A 26,018-nucleotide genomic window follows, 5' to 3' on the forward strand; every position below is an offset into this window, starting at 1 on the left:
CAGCAAGACAGTACTTGCAGTTGTGTAACTTAATGCTTGGTTTTGATCTGAAAATAACAAAAAAAAAAAAAAAAAAAAAGAATTATCTAAGAAACACAAGGAGCTATTTCTGGGTTGTTACAAGGAGTATTAGAAATCCAGGTGGCTCTAGAAACATTACCAAGCGGGGTTTTTATGAGCATTTGATACGACGTGTTCTGTGCATTTGAATGCTGTGCTGTTCGGAGAGAGACATGAGCCTGCTTTTGTGTTGCTTTTAAATATTTGCAAAACTGAGCTGGATGAGAGCACTAAATGCAAGACAAGGGCTAGATAGTTTGGCAGTAACCGGGGGGCAGAGTTGGAAATAGATGATGGAAAAAGAATGGTGGCCAGATTATCAGCCTACTTGCCCAAGGGCATATTTTAAGGTCAATTGATAGCATTGCTGAGGAGACAGACTGACAGGTGTGTAAAAAAAAAAAAAAAAAGTCCAGCTGCTTTATTCTGGTGAGAAGTGAAGACTTGTATTCTAAGCACTTAACATTAGAAATTGTGTAGCAAAATCATTTATTCATTCTGAGTTGAAAATCAAGGTATGCTTGAAAGGATACTGTATTGTTTCCTCTCCCAGGATTCATCAGCATCCTTTGACAAGTATGTAGATACTGTAAGTTGTTCACTGTTGTTGGAGTGCCAAAACTCATGATATCATTTACATAGCAAAAGGTACAATGAAAATAAGCAGTCCTGTGTTTGTGTGTTTACACACTACGTAGCGATTTGAACTGCTCCTAACACCTTTATTTTAGCTAAATGTATTGTTTGATACAATTGCTCGAATTGCATATGTTGCAAAAAGCAATGCTCCTACTTGCTGGCTGGCCACAAATGTTTCAGTAACCTTTGACAACCTGTGCTGTCTGCTCACCCCTGATGCTTGCTGGGATGGGTCAGTACATGCAGCTTGCCCAGCCCAGTTGTATCATGGTGTCCTTACATCAGGGCACAGTGTTTTAATAGGGATTTGTGATGGTGTGACACCTGCAGGCTGGCAGTGCACTGCTCAGCTCTGCGCTTGGAAGCACAGCTTGTACTTGTACTTCCCTAAAGAGCTGTTGTACTGTGCAGACCACTGGATGAAAAATGCTCTAGAACCTCGGGATCAGAGCTCCATCAGCTTCTCACACATGGTCACTAGGACTAAGCAAGCTGAGTGTTCTGGTCTTCTTCTTTCTCATAGTTACAAATTGGGGCCAAGCAAGCTATGACAATAATGCTTACAGCAAAGATTCGTCTACTAAAGATGGAGGTGTTCATACAGTCTCTATGATTAATTCTCACTTTTCTAAACTGCAAAAATCACAAATTGTTCTCAATGCTGCTATGTTCTGCAACCTCGTTGGCTAGCTCAACTCTTGCTCTTTTATCCGTATACTGCATTACTCAGTGACAAATCATGTATGAAATGCTCTTAATGCCAAGAAAACATTACCAAAAACTTAGGCTATACAGAGGTGTGTACACCCTTGCTTAGCAATAAAATAAACCAAGCAACCCACTTTTTAGCAGTGATGACTAAAACATGACTGCAAGTTGTACAGATTTCTGCATTGTATCCTTTCCGGTAAACACGATGGCTGTGGTTCTCTGCAGCTCTCTACATAATCTGTCATGCAAGAGGACAGTACCATCTGTCTTATCTCTGTTGCCATTCAGTGAATTTATTTTGAGGCACTCAATGTCTGCACAAGCAGTACAGAATTATGGATGGTTAACACTTTTTTACTTGGTAGAAGGAATTTCTTTAAAAAAGAAATGACTACATTTAATGTTGGAGTCCTGACTTACATATTTCAGCTGGAAGCACAGAGAAGCTTTGTCGTCTTGGCGAAAGCCAGTCACATCAGCACTGACTTCAGTGCCAAAGCATCTCTCTCCCCCTTTATCACAATGATAATATTGATGCATGAAAACATATCTTGGGAATCTATTCCGTAGGAGAGTTTCAGTGCTGAAGATGTTGAACGAGTGCCACCAACAGTTTTTTCAACTCTTATTTATTTAGGCTTTGAATCAATGCCTTTTGGTTTCTTGTATCAAGGAAGGCTTGTGGTGTCATTTATTTATACGTGTGTATACAGAGGACATCGAGATGGCTGAGTAATCTTATTTGTACTTAAAACCTAAATTGTTGTATTGTGCTGAGTTGTGTAGAGTGTCAGAGTAGTGATGCACACCAGAGGTGTGCGTGGAGCAGCTAAACAAGAATGAAGTCTTCTGGCAGTTTTCCCAACTCTGCCAAGTAAACAGGGCTTTGCTAAATAAGATACTACCACAGAAAGCACCTTAAAATAGAGAAGTTCCTGAGGCTGTACTGTTTATTTGCTTGCAGTCATGCCTGGTCAAGTTTTGAAGCTTTTTAAAAACAATTCTGCAGCTGCCTTCCTTGCACCCATCCTTCTTCAAGCGAGCTGTGCCCCAGTGGGAGCACACGTCTGAACTGCCCACACCAGCAAGCGCTGGAATGCAAAGACAACGCGCGCTCTTTGTGCAAATTTAGGGCTGACATTCAAGCAAAACGCAGTATAAATTCTTTGCGGAGGCATTTTCATCTTTCAGCCATCGCTGGCAAGCACATAAATGAATGATATTCACTATTGTGTAAGGAAAGGTGGGGTAGGAACAAAGAAGCAGCTGTTCTGTGGCCTCCTTTTCTCCCTTGGAGCAGGTTTCTCCCTTATCATGGAATTCTGAAGTTAAATTAAGAGCCTGTGGGCGTCCCATGGGAGTAAATAAAAGCAGAAATACTGGAATGTACAGAAATACTTTCTCCTCTACAGGGCAGCAGTGGATTTGCCATTGTTTTCTCCACCCCTGCCCCATCGAGATTTTGATAAGAAACCTCAATCAGAAGCACAGCTTGAATTTCGAGCTTACCGAACTTTATTGAGGTAGAATATTCCAAGCACAGCTACTGTTACCCACAGCCTAACTTTAGTCGTATTGCAGAAGATGTTAAAAGGGTGACAGAATGAACCTGCAGCACGGGCATTCTCAGAAGCACGCAACGCAGCAGTGTAACTATAAATATTCCATAAAGATTAGAAAGAATGTAATTTATCTGAACATCTGTAAAGCGTGTGGGCAAATTTATGTTACAGTGATCAAACCTCTCTCTGCCTCCTGGGTCTTAGCCTGTATTCAGCTTCACTACGTGCTGAGTGCTGTTTTGTTTCTTTATGGGAACACCTGCGACTAAATCAGTTGGTTACGCTTTTGTAATTCTTTTCTTTACGATATTTTTTTGTTGTTCTGCTAAGCTTTGGATTGTGAAACAAAAACTTCGGTCCCCGTTTAACATGATGTATTAACATACTAAACTTCAAACTACATTTGTGACAAATGCAGCAGAGCAAAACATGGCGAATGGCAGTGAATGAGAGGCTCGGTGAGAGAAAAACGGATTTGATCATCTTCCGTATTTTGCTTCAGTTTTCTGTGTAGCCTTGTGAAGTTCTCCTGTTGCCTGTATGAAGCCTTACACCCGTGTTTCCTTCCCGCTCTGTGTGTTGGGGTGCAAGGGGTATGGAAGGTGGACAGGGGGATTTCCCACCCTAGAGCTAGGAGGTAGCTGGAGTTCTGCGCTTCTCAGTGCGAGCAGAAGTGGGGCTCAGGCTCAGCCTTTTGGGAACAGCATTTCCAGATCTGGGCCAGCATTGGGCAGTCTGTGCAGTGGCTGTAATGGGGATCTGAAGAAAAGGCTGCAGCTAAAGATGCGAACGCGTAAGGTTTCAAAGAACAACGTGGGTCTACATGATTGTCTGAGTACCCGTTTGTCTTTTTTCTCTTAGCACGTGAACTCAATCTAATTTTTTTTGCGCAAGCTTTGATGTATTCTATGGCACTGTGAAAACTTTGAGAAGTACTTTCAGCAATGCTAGTTTGCCTCGTACATGATGTGCTGTCAGTCAATACTGTGATCTTTTGCTTCCAAGTCTTGGTTTTCAGGGAGTGGCGTCGCTCACCAGACACTGGCTTTGTAAACCTGCCGCGCAAGCAACGTGCGTGTAAATATTTTGGATATAGTTTGTGGTGATTGATTGTAACCATTTGGTTTTAATCCTTTGCTTTATATGTGCTTTGTTTATGTACTCATTAAACTGTTTACATGACAAAACTGGCGTACTAATGATTTAATTTCTTTTAAACACTTTTAATACATTAACAGAAATTACGGCAAACCACTTCATAGTACTGGAGGGGGGGGATAAAGTAAACAAAAAGTAACTAAATTTGGGGGAAGTGCATTTGACAAAGGAACAAAGTTTACCTTTTAGAAGGAAATGATAGGTTCTCAGTAGCTGAGGCTGCTGCCTCCAGTGTTCGCACATCTGCATGGGGTGAACCAAATCTGGCTTCTTGTTTTCACAGCGCGTAGTAAGGGCTGAGGCAGCACATAACAGAGAATTAGTGTCAGAATTTCCAGTTTCACCAAAGTTCGTTCAGGCTGTAAGGCCTCTGAGTGCTTTAGATTTGTCTGCTTAAAAAAAAAAAAGTAACCTGCACCAAAGAAGCGAGTGTCAGCAGGTAAGTACTGACTAGCACCTGGCAAGCGGAAGGCTCAGGAGCCAACAGCGCACAAGACACGGTTTAACATCTTCATTTAACACACATAACCCATATCTGTTGTACATGCTTAACGTTTAACACGTGATTTAATGCACTGGAGCCAAGTTTCTCTTAAGGAAATTGTTGCTTGAAACCATCATTCCTATGAGTTTGGAAATCAAATTTGTTTAGATGAGATACTTACTTAGAAGACTGGATGCTAATTTTTGGCAAAGTATTGGTTCTGTGTTGCGTCCTGACTGCGGGAATGGGGCAAAGCAGCAGACTCACAGATTTCCATGAGAATTTGAAGGGGAAATCACCATTGGATGGGCAGGAAAGGTCTATGCACTTAACTGCTTTTAGAATATTTTATCCACTCAAATACCAGTAAATCAACAAAAGCATTTTTAAAATCAGTGTTTCTGTTCATACCACAGCAAAAGACTTCCCCTTTTTATTACATTTTTAACGTATGTTCTACGTCAGTTTCTGCTGGCTTGTTTCTGGAGACTCCTGTCCATCAGCTCAAGTCAAGTCATACTCAGTTTAAAAGGGAGATAATGGTGCTCCCCAGAAGCCCACCAACGCCTTCTTTGGGCTTCAACAAGGGGGAAGGGCGGGGAGGGAACCCAGAGCTCACACGCCGGACCATGAACACGTTCAAAGTTTAGTGTAAGGCTTTGCTCTACCTGCCGTTACATCTTTCTCACTCTGTCTACTTTCTTTGCTGCAACTGAGCCAAATTATTTGCAAAAAAATTGCTTTATATTCAAATCCATTACATTGTTTTTCTTCTATCATATAGGCTCAGTTCCTCATAAACCATGAGCCATTATCCTTAGCACTCTCTCTCCTGGCTGCCCACATCAGTGATGTTTTGAACATTATAGCTACAGCTAAGTAAATGCTTCCTAATAGAAAACTGAGAAAGCAGTTAATAGTCCATTTTGCTGACCTTGTTTTGTACCACCATCATCACCACACATTATTAGCAACAGTTGGTGGCTTTCATTTCAGGTACTGATGTAAAACACCTGATGGAGCTCCTGGGATGCTCTCAAGCTAGATGTGTGCAGTTACCCATGGCGCTATAAAGTTACCAGATTTCATTTGAGCTACACAAAATCCTTCACCACCACTTCAAGATGCTGTTATTGGATCTCATCCGTCTTTCATTCTTAACACACTTTTTCATTTTTGACGTTTCATACAATTAACATGCCTTGGCAGGAGCTGTAAAAGCTTCATGGTTTGGGAGCTGCTTGTTCTCCCTCCTCATTTTATAGCGACTGCATCATTGGCACTTCCACCTTGGATAGTATTTGTTTCAAAGAAATAAGCTGTTAACCATGCCATGTGTGATTATTTTGTAATCGTTGTCTCTCCTTGCCATTATATTCTCCCTGTAAGTTGTGCTGCTATCAGCAATAACACCTGTAAACAAACTGCACAGGAGTTCAGTGTCTTTTTTTTTTCTTATATAATCTATTATAGGCAGAAAAGAAAGAGAACGTGGCCAATGCCTTCAAATAAGAGCACTGATAAAGCAGTGTAAGGTTTGAGGGGTGGGCATTACTCTGGTATTAGCAACCTGAGAGAGGGAATGTTTCATGAAATGAAACCAGCACCAGTTTTACCTCTGCTCAGGGCTGTAACCTCTTTCTTAACTCTTTTTTCTGGTCAGCAGCTGTACGTTGGTAGCATACACTTGCTATTTCTGTAGTTCAGTTTTCCAAATAATTATCATCTTTTATTGCACTGGCTTCTTGACTATATGCAAATACTAGGGATTGGGCCTCTTTAACCTTTTCACATATTTCTGCTTTCTTGCTAATATCCATAACCTCAAGGTTACGTTCTCTTGATGTAGCAGCACCTACATACCTTGCCCAAACATGGAGACTATCGGCAATACTCTGTGATAAACATCTAATCTGTGACGCCATCGACGTTGTGGCCATGCACATCCAAGTCTTCATGGCTGGGAGGCTTGGTGGTGGCAGAAGCTGCCTGGAAACTACCCTGAGAATCCCTATCCACAACCTCATCTGTTGGAGTGACCCTTCTCAAGGAAGACTTATGCTGGGTTTCTATGGGGGTAGTCTCCATAAGGTTCCACTCACAATGCCTGAATCATAGAATCATAAAATGGCCTGGGTTGAAAAGGACCCCAAAGATCATGGAGTTTCAACCCCCCTGCAGAGTGCAGGGTCTCCAACCACTAGACCAGGCTGCCCAGAGCCACGTCCAGTCTGGCCTTGAATGCCTCCAGGGACGGGGCATCCACAACCTCCCTGGGCAACCTGTTCCAGTGCGTCACCACCCTCTGAGTGAAAAACTTCCTCCTAAATGACACCATCTTGATAAAAGCAGCAGAGAACAATACTGAAGATGCAGCAGAGACTATACCTGAGCAGATGAAGAGCCTTCCCATAATGAAAATCTTTTGAGTAAAATGACTAATGCTAAGCAGAAAAATGCTTCAGAAAAGTGGAAATAAACATGAAGAAAAGCCCAGAGGAATGACAGCACCGTTCTCTCATTCAAAACTGCCATAAAACAGGTCATTATCCTGAATCCCTGTCAAGATTCTTCATTGTTCCCCGATCATTCTTTATTGTCACCTACGAATTTGTGAACCGCAATCAAGGCATTCAGGAGTAAAAGAGGGTCATGGAGGAGCATGGTTCTGGATTACCAGTGCTCACTTACCTCTCCTGATGGAGTGTTCTCCATTGTTTCCTTCTTCAGGCTGTCTCTGCTTTATCTTTGGGTCTCTTCTCAATCATCTCTGTTCTTTCCTCCAGTGTGTTTTGTTCCCATCTTTGCTGTGCTTCTTCCTCTTTCTGTTCACCCTTATTTCAAGGCAAAAGAGTGCATTCCTGAGCTCAAGTTGCTCCAGGGGAGCTTCAGGTTGGATATTAGGAAAAACAACTTCTGCAAAACAGTGGTGCTGCAGTGGCAGAGGCTACCCAGGGAGGTGGCGGGGCACTGTCCCTGGAGGTGTTCCAGAACCATGTGCATGTGGCACTGAGGGACATGGTCAATGGGCAATACTGGTTGTAGGTGAACAGTTGGGCTAGATGATCGTAGAGGTCTTTTCCAACCTTGATGATCCTATGGTTCCAGAGGAAAGACTCTCAATCTTTCTTCCTAGCAATCTGCTCTGTTTCAAGCTACTCATCTTGGTTCTATCTATCTTAATTTCTGTTAGAAATTTACAGTACCATTACAAGGATAAGTGGCTCATTCTTTCTGAAGTGATTAGAGAAGTTCACCGAGTTAGGTGAACATTTATAAAACATTTATAATGTCTCCTTTGGACCAGCATGGGGGGAACAGGTCTGCTTTTCCCTCATGTATCACAGCAGGTCAGTAAGTTGTGGACAGCCTGGAAGAAACACCATCAGCTCTGCTGTGGAACACTGAGGCAAACACTACATACATAACACCTCTGAATTCTGAAATGAAACAAATACCATATCAAAATATTTGTCAGTCTTCCCATGATCGCTCTACTCAAACTATATAATAAATTTCCTCTTCTCCTCCTCCTCTTTTTTTTAAGAAAAAAAAAATCTATATAATCATTGAAAGGATGCATCTCTCCATTCCCACTTGGAACCCTGTTTTGAAACTCTTAATGTTTAAAGGCCGGTTTTTATTCTACCAGCACTGCAGCAAATTTCTTAATGGGGTAAGAACTGTTCCCACAGCAGAAGTTTGGTTTTATACGGCAATCCGAATGTACTTTTTATGAATCTATCTTTTTTAAATGTGCAGATTTTTTATGATCCATGCACAGTGACTTTTGTGAAGATAACCCATTGAAAACCACAAAACCCACTGAACCCGTGAAGAACATCCATTGCTTTTCATTCTTACTCATCTCAAAAATGTGTACGAGGTTTGATTTTAAATCAGCTATTCTCCAGTTTCGTACGCATCTTGATTTTGCCAGGCAACAAAATTACGTATTAGTGATACTGACAGGAATCTGAAAAGCTGTAAATTCAGTACTTCAGAGCTAAAACACCTTAATGTTATTGTTGTCACTAATACATATTATCATATTGGGAATTAGAAGCTCTGAGTTTGTCTTTACATGTATATGCAGTCCCTATTTATAAGAGATCTTCTTACGGGGAACAGGAGGCTTTAGAGCTTATAATACGCATTGCAAAGTCTCCCTTAATGAGTTGTTGCAAGATCAAACACACCATGCTTACACCAAGCAACAGCAGAGATACACTTCACAGGATCTCAATGGCACTAAGTGCTGCTACTGCTCAGCCACATTTTTAAATCCACCATCATATCTGAAGGCAAAATCAAGTGGGACACGTGGAGTACTTGACTGCAATTTCTTTAAATGAAAGTGCATCTAATCTCCCAAATCCCACCGCTCTAAAGTTAGACGAATGTATCACAAAACAGGATGATCAAACCCAGCACCCAAATGTTCAAAGCAAAGGGCCTTTGCTCCATTTAGCAAAAGCTCCCTTCTCATCTCCTGCAGAGTCAGGGTGCAGGCAGCAACACCCCTCAGCAATTACAAAGTACCGCAGAGAACACCAGGAAAGTTGGTTGGGTCTACCGTGTCAGAAGAATGAAGAGCATTTACTCAGGGATCCTCACCACAATCAGAGATGGAATACTCTTGCAGAAAAGGCCCAAGGGGAACACGTGCCAAACTGCACATAGATTCTTGTTCCTGTGCGAGAGAGGTGGCAATTGGCACATGCACCCAAACAGCTCTGTCAAGGTTTTCAATACAGGCTATCGCAGCAAATTTGAATAACTTGATGTGAAAATGCCCAGGGTGACACAGGGAATGGAATGTCCATGTACAGCTACTGTTAAAATACCTCCCGTTTTCCTTCGCACTATACTGAAAGCTTCTGTTGTGTGTTAGTGGCCAACTCACATAATGCATTGGCATAAGGACATAACACAGCTTCCCAGCATACTGCAACTAAGAGCCGCCAAGCACTCCCATACTGAATCAGCCCCAAATACAGAATAACTGGGGGTATTTGACAGACATATAAGTGTTCATATTTACATTAATAATCCTTAAACTTCATTTCACAATGAAGTTGCTAACTGTGTCTTTGTCATCGTATCTCCCACACACAGCCTAAGCAAATACCCACCACTGGCCAATATTGCCCTTTAAGATTATTCAGCCCTTTGGGTTTTTTTTTTTTTTGGAATGTGTATAGCCACGCTGGCTTAGCTGTCAACCACAAAGTTAGCAGGGAGTGGTGGAAAGATGAGCGTTCCTCTTTGTCCCATCTGATTTTTGCCATGAGTGACTGCTGCTCGCTACAAACCATCCCGCTGCCCCAGAAGTTGCACAGGCACAGAGGAACCTCTGTTTCAGCATTTGCAAACAGTACCCAAGAGGCTTAAATCTTTGTCTACAGGAGAAAAGGGGACAGACTCTTTAGCAGGATCAGTGGTGATAGAACAAGGGGCAGTGGTTTCAAGATCAAAGAGGGTAGATTTAGGTTAGATATATGGAAAAAATCTTTTACAGTGAGAGTAGTGAAACACTGGAACAGGTTGCCTAGTGCTGTGGTTGATGCCCCATCCCTGGAGACTTTCAAGGTGAGGCTGGATCAGGCCCTGGGCAACCTGATGTAGCTGTGCATGTCCCTGTTCATTGCAGGGGAGGTGGACTAGATGGCCTTCAGAGGTCCCTTCCAACTCTAAGGATTCTATGATTCTGTGATTCTAAATTCAGGACTATCCTTTGCAAGTTTGCTTCATAATCTATTCACAATGTTTTCACTGGGAACGCTTTAAAGGCTGAAAGTCAGGAAAATGCTGCAATTGCATGAACACACTCAAATTTAATTTTTAACACCCATAGGTATCTGTCATTACTCTTCTAAGGGAAATGACTTTTGTAGATATTGTGGATGTGAGCAATCTCAGGAAAAAAAGAAAAAAATCACTGAGCTTTTCCTTCTTCCCTTTAGGACTCCAAAAACTGAAAGAACACACTACAGGTGGAAGAGTCCAACAGCTTATACATGACAGGGAAACATGTAATTTAGGTTTAGAATACCAGGAAATTCTGCCCACAGATAAAACCTGCTGATCATATGAAAGAAAAGCCCATGATTTGTAACGCTGGGAAACATCTTAAATTCATACAGAACCATCTTTAACCTTAAAAATGGGTTCAGATTTGCCACTGCTGATGCATTACAAAGGGGATCCAAGCAAAGACTATTTGAAAACTTGGCAACGCAGATCCAAGAAAGTTTGTATTCTCTTTATGGTAACATTTATCAACGAGCTGAATTATTAGTGCCTAATGATCAATCAGAATGTTAAAAATTGAGAAACTCAGCCTCCACTGCATCGTAAAACGGAATTATTCCCACCTTTTTGTGCCTGGTGGCAACCTGTAATCCGCTGCAGAACCGCAGGCTACATCCGCTCACCACGCATTCTGTCGGGTTTCATGTAGGTAGACAGCAACCTGCTGCTAAGATACTGTGATGTGCAACACTGCTGAATGAGAAGTGTAACAGAACACAGATCAGGGTGTTTATCATAAATACATTTCGATGTTTTCTTTAAATATAGACTCAAAAGGCAGCGTAGCAGAGGTGACTTGTTCTGAGCCTTACTGGCTTTCTCCTCCTCATTGCAATGCTGCTCATGAGCCAGGAATCCCATCCCAACAACACGACCGAGTCCTTCCCCTAGCAAGCTGAGCCATGTTCTTCAGTACATGAAAAAAGCAAAATGTATTCTAAGTAACTGCTCACCCTGTTCCATAGTCAAATGTTCATTCTGTTTGGAAGCGCTTATGTTCTCTCACCACAGATTTCTATTTCTGTCTAGACGTGAAATCTGTAGCACCCATGTGGCACTTGTAAGAGAACCATTGTGATGCTGTTGTTATTTTCACTCCCTCCTGCCTTCCCTGTTGCACACAGTTGGGCTCCGTTGTGCAAGGAGAGAAGCACTGTACCTTGACATTGGCAATGATGGACAGACATTTGTCATTTGGGTCAGTCATAGGCACCAATAACAACCAATGTCGTTATTTGTGTCCTTTTGTCCTCAGTGAATGCACTTTTCTGCATTGCTACAGGAACACCACTGAAAATAGAAATATCGTCAGTCTCATTTGATTCCTTCACTCCAAAACAGCTGCTCTTGCAGTTCACCAGGTGCTACACAGTCTCTGACAATGAAGAAAATCAGATACAACCCATTCCCGCACTGCCAGGGAGGATGATCCAGCTTAAGCGTTCTCAGGTTTTACCTCTAAAATTACATCCTATGATCCAACTTCAAAGGAAGTGAAAATTGTAAAGTTTCTGCTACCAGAATTGCCCCAGATTTAGTTCTATGCCAGGCTGTAATGTTGTTAAAAACACACACACCGTTATATAAATACGTATGCACAACATATGCAGGCATTTGATACAATGGCGTTTTTGCCATCGTTATCAAAAATTTGTTCTTTTGCAGCACTGATAACTTTCGGCCTCAATCCCTGCTGATTTCCGAGGCACTCCCCTCTCCTTTCCCTCCTACGAACTGAGCCTTTCCCAGCAGCCACCGGTCTCCTTCCTCCCCACTGACCTGACTCTGCTGTTGTTGCAGGATATACACGCAGCCAGGGCCACCCACGTAGGCTCCATCCCCCAGAGGTCTCAGCACGGCCGGCCTGGTGACGACAACCCCGTAGTCCACTTCTTCAAGAACATTGTAAGTCCCACCTCTTCTTGTTATGCACTACGACTTTCCTTCAGATCCACCTATCATCAAATACCCCACAGTTGTTAGCCTTTACTGATGAATTCTTCTGTGCCTTTGAGCTAACCATGAAATTCAATGCAGTTTTACCTCAAAACAAGAACAGTGCTGAAATGTTACACCAAAGTGGGTGCACCTTCGCTTAGCACAGTCACATTTCAAGAGCAGTTGTTGTAGTTACACAGCTTCACCATTTGCAAGGTTTGTGCTGGTGTCTTTTGCAACCGGTGTATTTGTGCCTCTCATTTAAAAAGAGATTCAAAAATGTTCACATGGCAATAACGAGAAAAATAAAATAAACAACTAATACATAAGGCCTAATTAACTCCTGGAGACATTCAAAGTTTCCTGGGGACAGTCAAGGTCAGGCTGGACAGGGCTCTGAGTAGCTGATGGAGCTGTAGGCGCTCCTGCTCATTGCCAGGGAGTTGGACTAAGTGGCCTTTAAGGGCCCGTTCCAACTCAGATCATTGTACAATTCTATGAATTTGCGTGCTATCTACATTTATTGTTGCTTTGGGTTTATAACTTTTTTTTGTTGGATTTTTAGGTCTCACCCCGTACTCCTCCCCCAATGCAAGCGAAGGTAAGAGCTGATTGGGACTCAGGGTCTTTGGGGGCTCATTTATACCAGTTCAGCTACCAATCTATTTGTTTTCTTTAATCATGCTAAATAGAAATCAGGACTTGCCTTCGGGAATATCTCAAGCTGGGGACTAAGACCGAAAAGGCATGGTTCCCCTCCTCACACATTTTCTGATTTGCTGCTTGACACCTAAATTAAAGCCAAACGTTGGGGTCTTCATATCCAACTTTTATTGAGTGCTTTATGTAATATAGTAACAATAGGTACAGCTTTCAGCCAAGCCTCACCCTCCAGGAACTGTTCTCACACTGTTAAGCTCCCACAGCCCGTGACTGATGAACCACGGCTAGTGACGGAAGTCTTGTGATTCTGACCGAGAACTTTACCTTCTTCATTTTATGGAATGACTGTACACAGACTGCAGTTTCCAACTGATGCTTCATTATCTGGCCAATTTGTCATTGTTTTTCACTGCATTTTCAACACCTTCTGATCCAACATTCTGTAGTGACCGTCGTGTCGTTGTTTCTGTTTCTTCCATGCGCAGGGAAGAGGACTGTCCCTCACCAGATTTAGCTGGGTAGGTGACAAATGTGCTTTCAGTAACAGCCATTTTATTTACCAGGCCAAAGCATACCTTACTCCACTGCCTCAAGCTGCTGCAGCAACACGATAATTTTGTTTTGTCTCAGTTTTGCTATTTTGCTGTTCCTGTTCTACTTTCCTCCCTCCTCCCACAGCACTTTAAGATGGTAATCGGGTCGCTCGCTCTTATCCAGCACACTGACAGCCTTGCAGCAAACATTTCTTCTGCTTCAGCATGAAGGGAACGAAATCCACTGCATGACAAAGCTCTCTTCCTTAAAACCCTCCTGGGAGACTCACTGCTGCATCTTTCCTTTCATGGGAAGGACAGGGATGGCAGGGTGGGCGGTGTCCAGGTGGGGACCTGCCCCCAGTGAGCCCTACAGAACTAACGCCGCCTCCAAACATGTGGTCTCACCTTTCCTTGCCACCTCTTCCAGTGAGAAGAGATCCGCCCAAACAGTTATTAAGCAAGTTCTTCCGCTAGTTAGCGCAGCTAATTAAATTCTACTTCTCTGCTGCAGGTTTGGTTCTATAATGAGAGGAACATTTTAAGCTAAAAAAAATACTACAGCCTTCAAGCTGTTACACGTTTCTTTCACTGCCAACAGAACACCAATTTACTTTGTGCATAATCACCTCAGAACCTGTCAACTGAATTTTTTATTTAAGTTTTGTCATGCAGGTTAACGCTCTGAGCACCCACTTTTGATTAGTAGTTGTTCTTTTGCAGATCGGCTGTTTCCCTCAGGTATCAGTACACTGAGAAAACCTCCTAACGCTTGCCTTCACCCTGGCTTACTGCTGAAAAGATGATTTTATTCCAACTCCTCTAAGGTTCTCTATGTTTCAGCGATGACAAAGAAAGATAACCATGTGAATATGCGCTAATGTCAGTGCGCTAATTCGCAATATACACCAAACTCTTTCTTTGCAGGGCGGTGAAGGACACAAGCCAGGATACGGAAGTGGAAAATTCTATGAGCATAAATCTGCTCACAAGGGACATAAGGGATCCTATCACGAGGGCCAGGGCACTCTGTCCAAAATCTTTAAACTGGTAAAGTACAACTGAACTTACCGTAAGTGCAAACAATTGAGCCCAGGGAAAAGCTGAGCGCAGCCAATCCCCTCCAGGAGCTGCCGTGTTTGCAACAATCACATTTCCTAAAAGCTTTGGAAGCAACCAGGCATTCTCAAAGAAATTTGTCTCATAAAATCACCTCATAAATAAACAAACAATTTGAGATGAGAGAGGTGAGGCTTCAGGTAAATCGTTTCTTTAGCTTTTTTTTGATTAAAAAGGCAACTGAAAATGCAGAATATTTCAGTTTTACAAAAGGAATCTTTAGAAACAGAAGTGAAACACTTCAATTATCCTGAAGCGTACACCCACAGATCATTCCCAGTTCAAGTATTTCAGAAGGGCTCCAATCCACTGCTTACTTTAAAAATCAAAACACCACCACGCAGCTGAGCCTGACTCTCACCTGTGTACATCTCCAAAAGAAAGTTTCTCACCATGCAAGTCTCTGCCTGGCACAAGTCCAGAGCATCTCAGCAGAACACAGCCCACACTTTTTTTTTTTTTTTTTTAAACATTCTGTGTGAGGAAGAAGACACATGAAATAAGTGCTTTACGGGAAAACATGCTCAATTAGCTAAATCTGAAATTAAAATAAATAAATAAAAAAAAGAAAGAAATGCCAAGCCTTCAGCTTGGATCCCCTTTGCTACAAAACTGCTGTAGGGCTTTTCTCAAATGTATGAATTGTTACAAATACAATCAAGACTGAGAACTCCTTTTATTTTTGGATGCCAAAGCAAACACGTTGCTTTCATAAGGAAGGCCTGAATAAGAACATGCATGTACAACTAACTCATGCTTAGCTACGAATCAGAAATTTAATGAGAATTAATCCTACGTGAAAGTATATGAGAAGCAATGAACTCTTTCATGTAAAAATTCAAATAAGATTTTGCAATATACCGGACGCCACTGCAAAGTCATTTTCATTAGATACGTAACGTTTTGTTGTATTAGAGTGACATTTTTCAGCACATAGGCCTACACACACGGTACCTTGTTGTTAATTAACTTCTTTCCTCCTTCCCCAGGGAGGCTCTGGCTCCCGACCTGGATCGCGGTCTGGCTCACCAGTTGCGAGGCGCTGAAGCTCTACGATGCCATTCAAGGATCACGCACTCTGCTTCATAATCTAACTGCCTTAAAATTAATAACAACTGCAAGAATTACCTAGCTAGACGCAGTCCATTACTTAGTGCCAATTAGGTTCCGCGTGCAGTAGATGATACGAACTTCTATTGGCAATCCCTGACCAACAGTTGAATGAAAGGAACACACAAAGTAGCTTTACTAGATGTTCTCCTTGTTTCACGTAGAGTAACAAGATGTCTGACTTTACTCACTCTCCTTCCGGGTGCCCTAACTGTATGCTGGACTTCATTATTTCTCCCAAGCACCTAATTTGAGTTCCACTCTTCTGGTTTCATTTTAATGAACGTCAGAATCGCAAATAAAGAGTTAACGTCTTGGATACTGAGCACTGCTGTTAATGAGCTTTCAAAATGCTGCTGTAAAAAAGCAAACAAACAAAAAAAATCCACCACGTGCAGAAGTTGTAAGGACTGTTTATCCAGATCTTTTTTTTTTTTTTTTGATTTGGGTCTTTGGTTTGTTTTAATCTTCCTTCTCTCACTCACAGAATAATTCATTTTCATAACAACAGGATTAGGCAGTCATGGAAAGGTTCACCAAATATGGCGAGTTCAAGGTATGTGAAATGTGGGAGGGGGCAGATGTTGTAGACTCAATACGATGCAGAGCAATCGCAATAAGGAAACGCTTTCCGCACCACCAATTGCTCACCGCATCCAAACCATTAGAATTAAGAGCAGACGAGGGAGAGAAAGAGGATTTCAAATTTGAGTTAGACTAATGCTATGAAACAAGGGATATTCCCAGCGACGAAACATCAGATTGCACACGTGACCACTGGACGTCACTGTTGCTCCACACAAACTGCTGCAAGAGCATAAGCTTTGCAGTAAAGTAATTAAATATATACATGAATAAGTCTAATTTCTGAAAGAGAGCCCTTCAGTACTGGTGTCTCAGATAGTCCTGCACATCTCGTGAGAGAACTTCAAACCTTGCTCTTGGTATCGCAGCAGCGTTGTATTTGGTTGGCTCTTCTTTTTGCCCAAATAACACCTAGATGCCTGTCGAGGGCAGTGCACCAAAGCAAACTCATAGTAAACTACTGTGAACGTTTAACTGTTGTACTGTAGTTGCCTCATAGAAATGAATTATAACCGAGGTAGGTTTAGGTATTAATTGTTCACAGATAACTAAAATGAGTGTGTGGTAATGGTATTTCCAACCACACATAGAGAAATACAAGGCTCTTCTGAATTGCACTGTTTTATTACTTAAACTCACCATTCCTTCACGCTCTCCTCTAAGTGTCTGATTAATTACTTTCTTTTTAGTTTTAGCCTGTGTTGCAGACTGAGGTTAACGCTTCCCAAGTTGAAACTGCATCTACGTGTCCAGTAGAAGTTACCTATACACATGTATGTTAATTCACATCTAAATCTATCGTAGGTTTATATTCAGTGTCCATTAATAGGAAGCAAAGGAAGATGAGAGAATAGAAAATAGAGACTAAGGAAAACAAAACCACCAGAATTATTAAGTATACACACACGTATTACATCTTCTGTTACCTGCATTGTTTGCTATGTGTATTTTTCTACTGTAGCTTCATTCAGATGTACACTCAGCAACGTAATAGTGGATTTAATTTGAAGACATATTATGTTCTTATAGGAACAAAGCTTTTAAAATTTATCAAAATAAAGTAATCGATGTGTAATGAAACCTGGACCGTTTTTGTCTTTTGTAACATAGGCCGTGTACAAAAAATGTTCTTTTTTCCTCCTGCAGTTAGTAAGAGTGCTTAAGATACTGGAAAATGCCTCAGCTGCACGTACACAGGCTTCTCGTGACATTGGTGGTACCCGAGTGTGGCCCACAAGGCTGATGCTATGACACAGGATTCATGGGACACCCACAGGGACATTGCAAGGCAAAAAGAAAAGCTGTAACGCTCTGACTTTGTTAATAAGTGTAGCAAACAGTATCTTCCTCGGTCACAGTATGTAAGACACCATTTGATTTTTAAAGAACTCTCTGAAAGTAGAAAAGAACATTTAAGGTAAAAAATTGAGTGCACAGAAGTTATCCAAAGCTGCTTCCTCTCCTTCATCATTCTCCTTGTCCCCCAGTAACCTTTTCCAAGGCTGGAAATGCCTTCTTTAAAATTTACTTCATACAGGAAGAAAAGGTTTGGTAATTTAATGCAGTATTTCACCAACAGAAGTCTTGAGGGAAAGTCTAAGACTTAGACTGAAAGTCTAGTCTTTTAATTATTCAGCAGTTTTGATAAAAACAAAACCAAACAGCACTATAAATGGCTGAATATGACTAGTTTAAAAAAAAAAAAGAGAGAGAATGGAGAACCAGCATTAGAGGTTTGTTATTTCTGTACTGAAGGACTGGACATAAACCAAAGGAAATACATGGGCAGGCACATGCTACCAGGCCTGAGGCAAGCACAAACCTACCACTGCAACAATCCAGAAAGAACTGAGGCACTCCTACGCCCTGTTCCCTCACTCACTATGCAATCTGACTCTTCAATGAAGTCCTTGAATGAGAGTTCTGCTTCCTAAACAAGATGTGCCAAACTCAACATTTTCTAAAGCATTACTAATGCATTTGTTCCAGTGTCTGCATCCATACTGAACATCTGCAGATACACTGCCTGGAACGCTTCCAATTCAATCTCTCTGAGTAGCCTCAGCGATCAAAAACTGTATGAGGATCCTTGAGAACGGATTCTTAAAGCTCACCAGCAAGGAGGCGGGGAGATGGGGAGGGAAGCAAATAAAATACCACGTTACAAACAAGGTTTTAGAAAGTCTGTTTACTCTGACAGGAGTGCAAGCAGTAGAGGAGAAGCAGACTGCATTCAGGAAAAGTGTCAGGGGATTACAAAGCTCACGCTGTTTGTCACTTCCAGGATTTGGAACACGCAATCTAATCAAGACAAAACACTCTGAGAAGTGACCATTTTAAAACTGCATCCCTTAATACACGAGATCTGCTTTTAGTACACGTTCTCTTGATGCTGATCACCACCACTCGTTACTTGCTGGCAAAGCAATCACAGCCAGAGCAGACCGAACACTCCCAAGCACTCAGGAATCACATTGCCATTAGGAAGTACGGAACTGCATCTGGATGTGACTAGCTATAAATCACCTTCTGTCACCACCTATGCAACAAGCCACCTCCATTCAAACTTTGCTGTGCATTTATAAACTATTCTCTGAAAGAGTAGCAAAATGGTTTTGTACACGTTATCCACCACACTGCCCATCTGAACTGATTCAGGATTACATAGCTTAGAATTCGAAGTTATTATGCATAAACAGCGTGCTGTGCAAGAGGGTCAGTGTGCCTTCAGAGAACAACTGTAAGAGATATCTTCCCTGAACAGCTGAAACACTGACGCCATCTAGAAGGAAAGGCACTGCTGAGAGATCCTCACATATCCTCTTTAAATAAAACAGAGGCGCACTTCTGTTAAATTGCTTTTAGTCTCCCATGATCCAGGACGAAACGCTTAAAAAAATACACAAAACAGGATTAGGAAAAGAGTAATATTATTTAACATGTTTTTGAATTAAATATTCCACATAACAAAAGTGTTATTTTCATGTCAACAACTATATTACTTATATACATATGCCAAAAGAGTTAACAAAAGAATTAAGAGATGCCCTATCGAAAACAGTAATTTCTTGCTTCAGCAATCTGAAATAACTAGTTTGTATCATAGAGAAAGTATAGACAATACTTACAAAAGAGGGCTTTTTGGATCTGAGAGCAATCATCTTTCAGAAAGTAAATTAAAATTTGGCTCTGTATTATAGTACAATGAAACCACCACTGATCTAGGAGTACTCGCAGCAAACCGAAAAGATGAACTTCCTGCAACCAGGATTAGTATTTACAAAATATACTGATCAGCCACACAGAGGCTCATATAACTTTAAATATACATATATATATACACACGAGCACACATATATATCTATATATATATGTAACGTATAAATAAAATTCAGAAGAACAAGGTAAAAATAAGAAAAGAGCTTGTCTTTGGAATGTCTAAAAGATGACTACGTCTTTACTCCAGTGTTTCTTGGCTATGAACAGACTTAAGTGGCACCTTTCAAAGCATTGCTTAGTCATCCAGGTAGTTTCGATGAAACAATGACTTAAACAACAAATAAAAGTAACATATGTCCAAAATCCACAAAGAAAACAATGAGCAATTTACAGATTTGAAGTAACCGTTTACAGCACTGGGGAATTTTGTATGATATAGGTGACCTAGCGCGCATCTCACTTTCTGACTGCTAACGTAAAATCATATGTTGGCTTCCCAAATTTAGCATATGGCTGTGCCTTCCACAGACACTGGGATATGTACCTGCTAATTTGATACAGCAAACATAAAAGAGGCCTTCACTGTAACCCCTCCTGGTTTGAAATCTCTTCAAATAATTACTGCTGGGTTTAAAACCTCAAGCATTTTTATGTAGAAACAACAACCTGCCTCTGCGGTTGGAATGGAAATGAACACGCTCCCTCTCAAGAGCTTAACCCAAGAAAAGCCATACGCTCATGGTGATTTATTTCAACATATTCTGAAAAATGCACTAACTTAAAACAAAAATACAGCCTTTTCCTGTGCCTCGTAAAAAGAAAAAACCTACTTTTTACTGCATGCATCTACTTGTAACATTTTGTTTCCAAACTCAATTATTTCTTTAAATAGGTAAAAAAAAAAAAAGAAAGTTAACAGCTTCACGGTTTTCCCATGAAGTTATTCTTCCCCTCCTTTAAAAATTCTACTCTGGTACGAAGTTCCAGTTCATTTTTCAAATAGATATACTGGCTGTGAATTAGAAGATGAAACTGTATACAGTATTACCTGAGTTCATTCATTCACAGACAACTTAGCACAGATTAAGTGATCATTTCACAATATTTTTCTACAAGCTTAAAAAAAGACATTGATTCTTTTAGGTAATTTTTGTAAATAATTAAAAAAATCCTCTAATATATTATCTTATCGTTCATATTTCCAATGCTTGAAGCTTCAACTGTAAAATCCATCTTTTTCCTTCTCTGAAAACTTGTTTAGAGAAAGTCAAGTTCCAAAAAAAGTCAGCTTTCAGACATCAAGGTGTCATCGAAAAACACTGCCTATGTTTTGCCATTCAGTTGAAGATTCTTGTACCACTTCTTCTAAATTCAGAGCACGACTAATATCTTCCCCTTCTTGTTCTTGATTGCTAGCAGTTTCTTGAACAGGACCTACCAAAGCACAAGGAAAAAAGAAAGAGTATGGTTGGATGAGTAGCTTAAGAAAAATGGAAATATGTTGAGCATTATTACTTGGGCATAAAGGAATCATGCTTGGAAACCTATCATGAAACTACTTCATGAAGAGGCATCATACAAATACCTCAGATTCTACAGACACTATTTAAAAAAAACATTTTGGGAAAAGATACCCACAAAAGCCAATATAACCAACTGTTCTCCTATACTAGGTTTTGAACGTTCTATTTTAGCAATAGAGGGCTCCACCACAACCAAGGAGCTGTAAGCAGTAACCCATGTGTTTCAAAGTTTTATTTGGGTTGTGTTCAACTATTAGCTCAGCAGCTCTCATCTTCAGTGACTTAGGGTAAGCATTTTGTGATTTCCTAGTAAATCATGCAGCTTTCTCTACTTGCCACTGCTGTCACTGCGCTACATACCAGTGTAACCATGAGCCCGTTTCATATGAAGTTTCATATTGCTTTTCTGTGTAAATCCCATTGCACAGTAATCACATTTATAAGGCCTTTCTCCCGTGTGCTTTTTCATATGAACTTGAAGAGCACTCTTCTGATTAAAAGCCTTTTCACATAGTGTACACTGAAATGGCCGTTCCCCTAGAAGAGAAAAATATATTTAATGTTCATTTAAATATACACAGTTCAAAATTCAATAAAATAATTAAGATAACCTAGAAATTAAGTAGACGCAAACAATTTGTTTCCTTGAGTCTCTCTCAAGCACTGTTATGACTCCATATAATCAGCAAAACATCCTGAAATATCAGAATATTGAGCCATCTAAGCCATCAATACTGTTAAATTTCATATCTGAATTATTATTAAACTATTTAATAGAGATGTAAAAAAATCAGTTTACCAATATGACTTTTCTGTACTTGAGGGAACCATCACCTTTTTACATGATTTATGAGTAATGGAGATAAAGCAATATTCTAGAGTTAACAAAGCCGGTGTCTGTGAGAAAGTAGAATGCTGAAAGTGCTAAAATAATGCTGGTAATTTTGCATCAGACTCATAATATTAGTAATCTTTAAGTCAAACCTCCATAACATTATCATCATTAAAATATTTCCACAATTTTCTTATAATGAAACAAGTTCTCTCTTCTTTCATTCCCCCTATGCTCATCTCTTCACAGGTACTGCAGCTTCTCAGGCTAAATCCAACTTCTCAGGCAACTGATAAAAGAGTATTTAATGCTAGTAAATGATTAAGTAAACTTAAAAGTATTAACTAATTAGAGCTATGGGTCAAGTAGTAACAGAAAGACCTCTTACTGTTAAAAACATCAGCCAAAGAGCACTAGGATTAGAGTAGGAGAAAAGTCTCTGAACTCAGAAAAGGTCCTCAAGACAATGACTTTTCATTGTGTCCCACTTGTCTCCGCTCTTCCTACCAGTGAGTACAGTTGCAGCAGAAAGTAAACAGAAACATAAGTTCCTCTACTTATACATAAAGGATTTACGTGTAAATTCATTCAACAATTCACTTCCTAGCAGATATGCCTCAACAGACCTATTTGCTTGAATGGAAACACAGCAAGCTAAAGACGTAAGAACAATTCTTTAGCTGTCTCAGACTCAATCCAAGCTCAACATCTGGAATAGAAATCAGACCTCTTGGCAAACTGAAATGCAAGAGTATTTTGGTAACAGCAAGAGATCAGGATAGCGATTTCAGCTTTTTCTTCTTCCTCTTCCTTGCATCTTTAATATGAAACCTGTGGCAGAGCAAAAAATTCTTCCTGGGCTAGGATATTCTCTCTCTTGCTCTGGGAACATTTTCATCAGTAGTTACTCCCTGATTTCTGAAGGGATGAAAACACTACTTCAGTTCAAAGCACACTTGGAGAGATAGAAGACATTCTAATAGAAGTATACAGACCTAACAGAAGCTATTTCAATTAGGATGCCACTCCAAGAGTGCCTATGTTACAGTGAAGAAAATTATACTCTGCTACTTAAGACAGGCAAAAGGAAGATAGACCTGGGGGGCAGGCAAGCTGAAAAGGGAAGATTATTGCTCACTAATTCAGCTACCAAGTACAGGAATGCACGCTTACATCTCGAAAACAAAGCTTTTAAATATGTTTCTACTTTGAATTTTGAGGGAAGAAAAATCAGCCAAGCTTGCAAAATATTGTTCCCACTCACCTGTCTACTAAAGCAACTCTCAGATGGGGTCCATAAAAAAGATTTTGGGAAGACTATTCTGGTAAGTCCATTCAAGAATGTGCTCACTACACAGCCTTTCCAACAAGACTGCTGAGAATATCTGCACACAAAGGATCCCTTCAAGGAAAACTCTCAAGAAATTAAGTTTCGTAGCATTACAAACCCCCAACACCGTGCAAAATTATGGTCAAAGCCACACTCACTTCAATACTCCAACTAGAAGCAACTGACTACTTTAAAACCCAAGTTCCTCTCTCCACTCGAAGTTCTGCTTTAGCAGAACTTCAGCAGTGTTTTCTGGGTGCATAGCATGCAGCCTGTGATCGTTTTTTTTCCTCAAGATTAGAGCACAGACAAGAAAAGGGACTCTTGATCTAGAAACATGAACAGCAGCACAGAAGCATTCTTTGTATTTTTTTGTTAAGAATGATTTCACTAGTTTGAATTAAAAATGTTTCCTCAGATACTTTCAGTTTTCTGTTCTAAAATAAGCAGCCACTTCAATGCCGTGTAAGGGATTACACCATATGGCTTTTTCTGGTAGAAGTGGAATCATTTGTTTCCTTCTAATTTCTGCAATGTTTATCCGAACTGCTCATCACTGAAAAGACCTGAATGTATAAGGTAATTAAAGGATGTGAGGAAACAGCCTCAAGTTGCAGTAGGGGAGATTTAGATTGGATATAAGGAAGAATTCCTTCAAAGAAGGGGGTGGTTAGGCACTGGGAGAAGCTGCCCTGAAAGAAGTGGAGCTTCCACCCCTGCAGGTATTTAAGAAGTGTGGAAGGCTGTAAGGAACATGGTTTAGTCATGGGACTCACTAGGTCAAGCTGATGGATGGACCTGACAATCTTCATGGTCTTTTCCAACTTGGATGGTTCTTCCTTTAGGAAAGCCAATTGGTTTAGACTTTAACTCAGATGCTCCTACATATAATAGGCATTTCTATCAATCTAAAGACTTCTTTGCAGGACATTTTAATTCGTTTGGTCTTTAGGGATTTTTAGAACATCCTCTTCTGAAGGAATGACTACCATGTTTCAGCAGCAGGCAAGCCCTCAACTTCAAACAACAACATTGAAATGAATTCAGCAAGGACTTTTACAGCTTGTGGGCACTCCCAGCTCCTGAGCGCTCACGTGCAAGTAACCCCCAAATATCTGAAGATTTTCTGAGTAAATTACAAGCGAATTCCAAAATAGAAATTATTTCTTCTATCATGCTGCAGATTTATCAGAAACAGATGCATAAAGGGACTCTGGACTCTTCACAGCCTTCCTGAAGTGCTATTATATATTATAATGGACAGCATGAGCCAAAGCAGGAAGGAATCTGTCTTCTTCCCTGCTATCGGACTATTTGTGGGCCTCTTACAACACTGCCTTTTATTAACATCTGAATTATTTAAGCCAGTTAAACAGAAAGCAAGCTATTATAGAATTTTGAAGGCAGTTAATCATCTTTGATTGCAACTCCTGCCTTTCTCTTCCTGCCCTCAATATAACGAGAATGTTCCTTTCTACCACAGTAACCACAAAGAAGCTGTACTCCCTTTCTTCAGGGTTACTCTCAAAAAGAACAGCCATCACTCACAATAACTGAAATTCTCTTTGGGTAAGGTATGGAGGAATGAGAAGCAAATGCAGGCAGACCACTAGATTAGAATGCACAGGATCAGCAGAAACCTCTAAAACATGAAAACAGCTGTACCAAATCAGCTCACCCACTACCCCTTATCAGGACTTAATGCTTATCTACTAGGAGTTTTTTTGCTCTAAGTGGATGACACAGCCCACTAATATTAAAGTCTACCCTATTATACCTGTAGTGAAAACTTACCCTCCTGTTACAATACTCCTCAAGCGACATAAGGAGGATCTCATCTCTTCCCCAGCCCAATGCACACCTTTGTTCTTCATTTCCTTTTTACACCCCTATCTATCCGTGCCCTCCCACTGTACAATCTCTGAAGCTGCTCTCTGGACTCCCAAACCTCAAGATTTCCTTAGCAAAAAGACATGAAACATAAATTAACTACGTTCATGAATCCTCTCTTTCCATCCTCCTATCCTTTTCTGCTAAAGAGTTCTCAGCAGAGCATTCAACAGAATGAGATGTGCAAAAAGACAGAAGCAGCACCTGCATCTTCTGTCTCTCAGCTGCCTGGAAAATGCTAATAACTCAACTCTTGCAATTACTGCTCCTGTTTTACTTTTGACAGTATGCAGAGTATGTGCTGAATTAGTCAACTGAAATGAGCCAAATTTGTTGTACCAGATCAAGCAACGCCACAGTGAGCTGTACGTTATATAGTTCTGATCTAACTCATCCACAAACATATGGATTCCTGAAAAATTCTTTTCAAATTCTTTTTTTCATGGTAAAAAGCAAGTAACCAATTATGTTCATTTATTTGCAAACCTCATGATAGACTCCAAAAGCCTGCAAGAAAGCACAGATAGATACCTTGACTTCTCTAGTTACATCTCAGTAACTGTTTATATGCAATGGTAAATGTGGAGTATTTTAACCCTAATCAGTCACTCATCACCTAATAATCATTTTTTATTTTTTTTACCTTCTTTTTAAATAGGATCACTGTTACACAGCAAGTTAAAGTAATTCCCTGTGGCACTTTTAACATGTTTCCAGCTTCATCTACTTTTTTTCCCTTGTATTCCAGTGGAAATTCTGTCATTTATTGTTCATAACAATACAATGCAGCCTTAGATGCAGACTGGATTCTACCACGTTAAGTCCTTCATGAATGAAGAACAGAGACA

The 26,018-nt window shown here is 40.5% G+C and overlaps 2 protein-coding genes across 10 annotated transcripts in view; one reads left to right on the top strand and one right to left on the bottom strand.

Moving 5' to 3' along the window:
- Positions 1-17,086, top strand: part of MBP (myelin basic protein) — a 108,157-nt gene extending 91,071 nt beyond the window's left edge. For all 4 annotated transcript variants that reach the window (XM_021386333.1, XM_021386334.1, XM_021386335.1 and 1 more), the window contains 5 exons: positions 12,229-12,333; positions 12,932-12,967; positions 13,515-13,547; positions 14,490-14,612; positions 15,671-17,086. In XM_021386333.1, coding sequence (XP_021242008.1) covers positions 12,229-12,333; positions 12,932-12,967; positions 13,515-13,547; positions 14,490-14,612; positions 15,671-15,727 — 354 coding nt within the window. In that variant the 3' untranslated portion in view covers positions 15,728-17,086. The remainder of the gene's footprint in view (positions 1-12,228; positions 12,334-12,931; positions 12,968-13,514; positions 13,548-14,489; positions 14,613-15,670) is intronic.
- Positions 19,290-26,018, bottom strand: part of ZNF236 (zinc finger protein 236) — a 69,411-nt gene continuing 62,682 nt past the window's right edge. For all 6 annotated transcript variants that reach the window (XM_021386984.1, XM_021386985.1, XM_021386982.1 and 3 more), the window contains 2 exons: positions 21,479-21,655; positions 19,290-21,029 (listed from right to left, as the gene is read on the bottom strand). In XM_021386984.1, the coding sequence (XP_021242659.1) occupies positions 20,902-21,029; positions 21,479-21,655 (305 nt within the window). In that variant the 3' untranslated portion in view covers positions 19,290-20,901. The remainder of the gene's footprint in view (positions 21,030-21,478; positions 21,656-26,018) is intronic.

This window comes from Numida meleagris, chromosome 2 (genome assembly GCF_002078875.1).
Source record: "Numida meleagris isolate 19003 breed g44 Domestic line chromosome 2, NumMel1.0, whole genome shotgun sequence".
Taxonomy (NCBI): Eukaryota; Metazoa; Chordata; class Aves; order Galliformes; family Numididae; genus Numida; species Numida meleagris.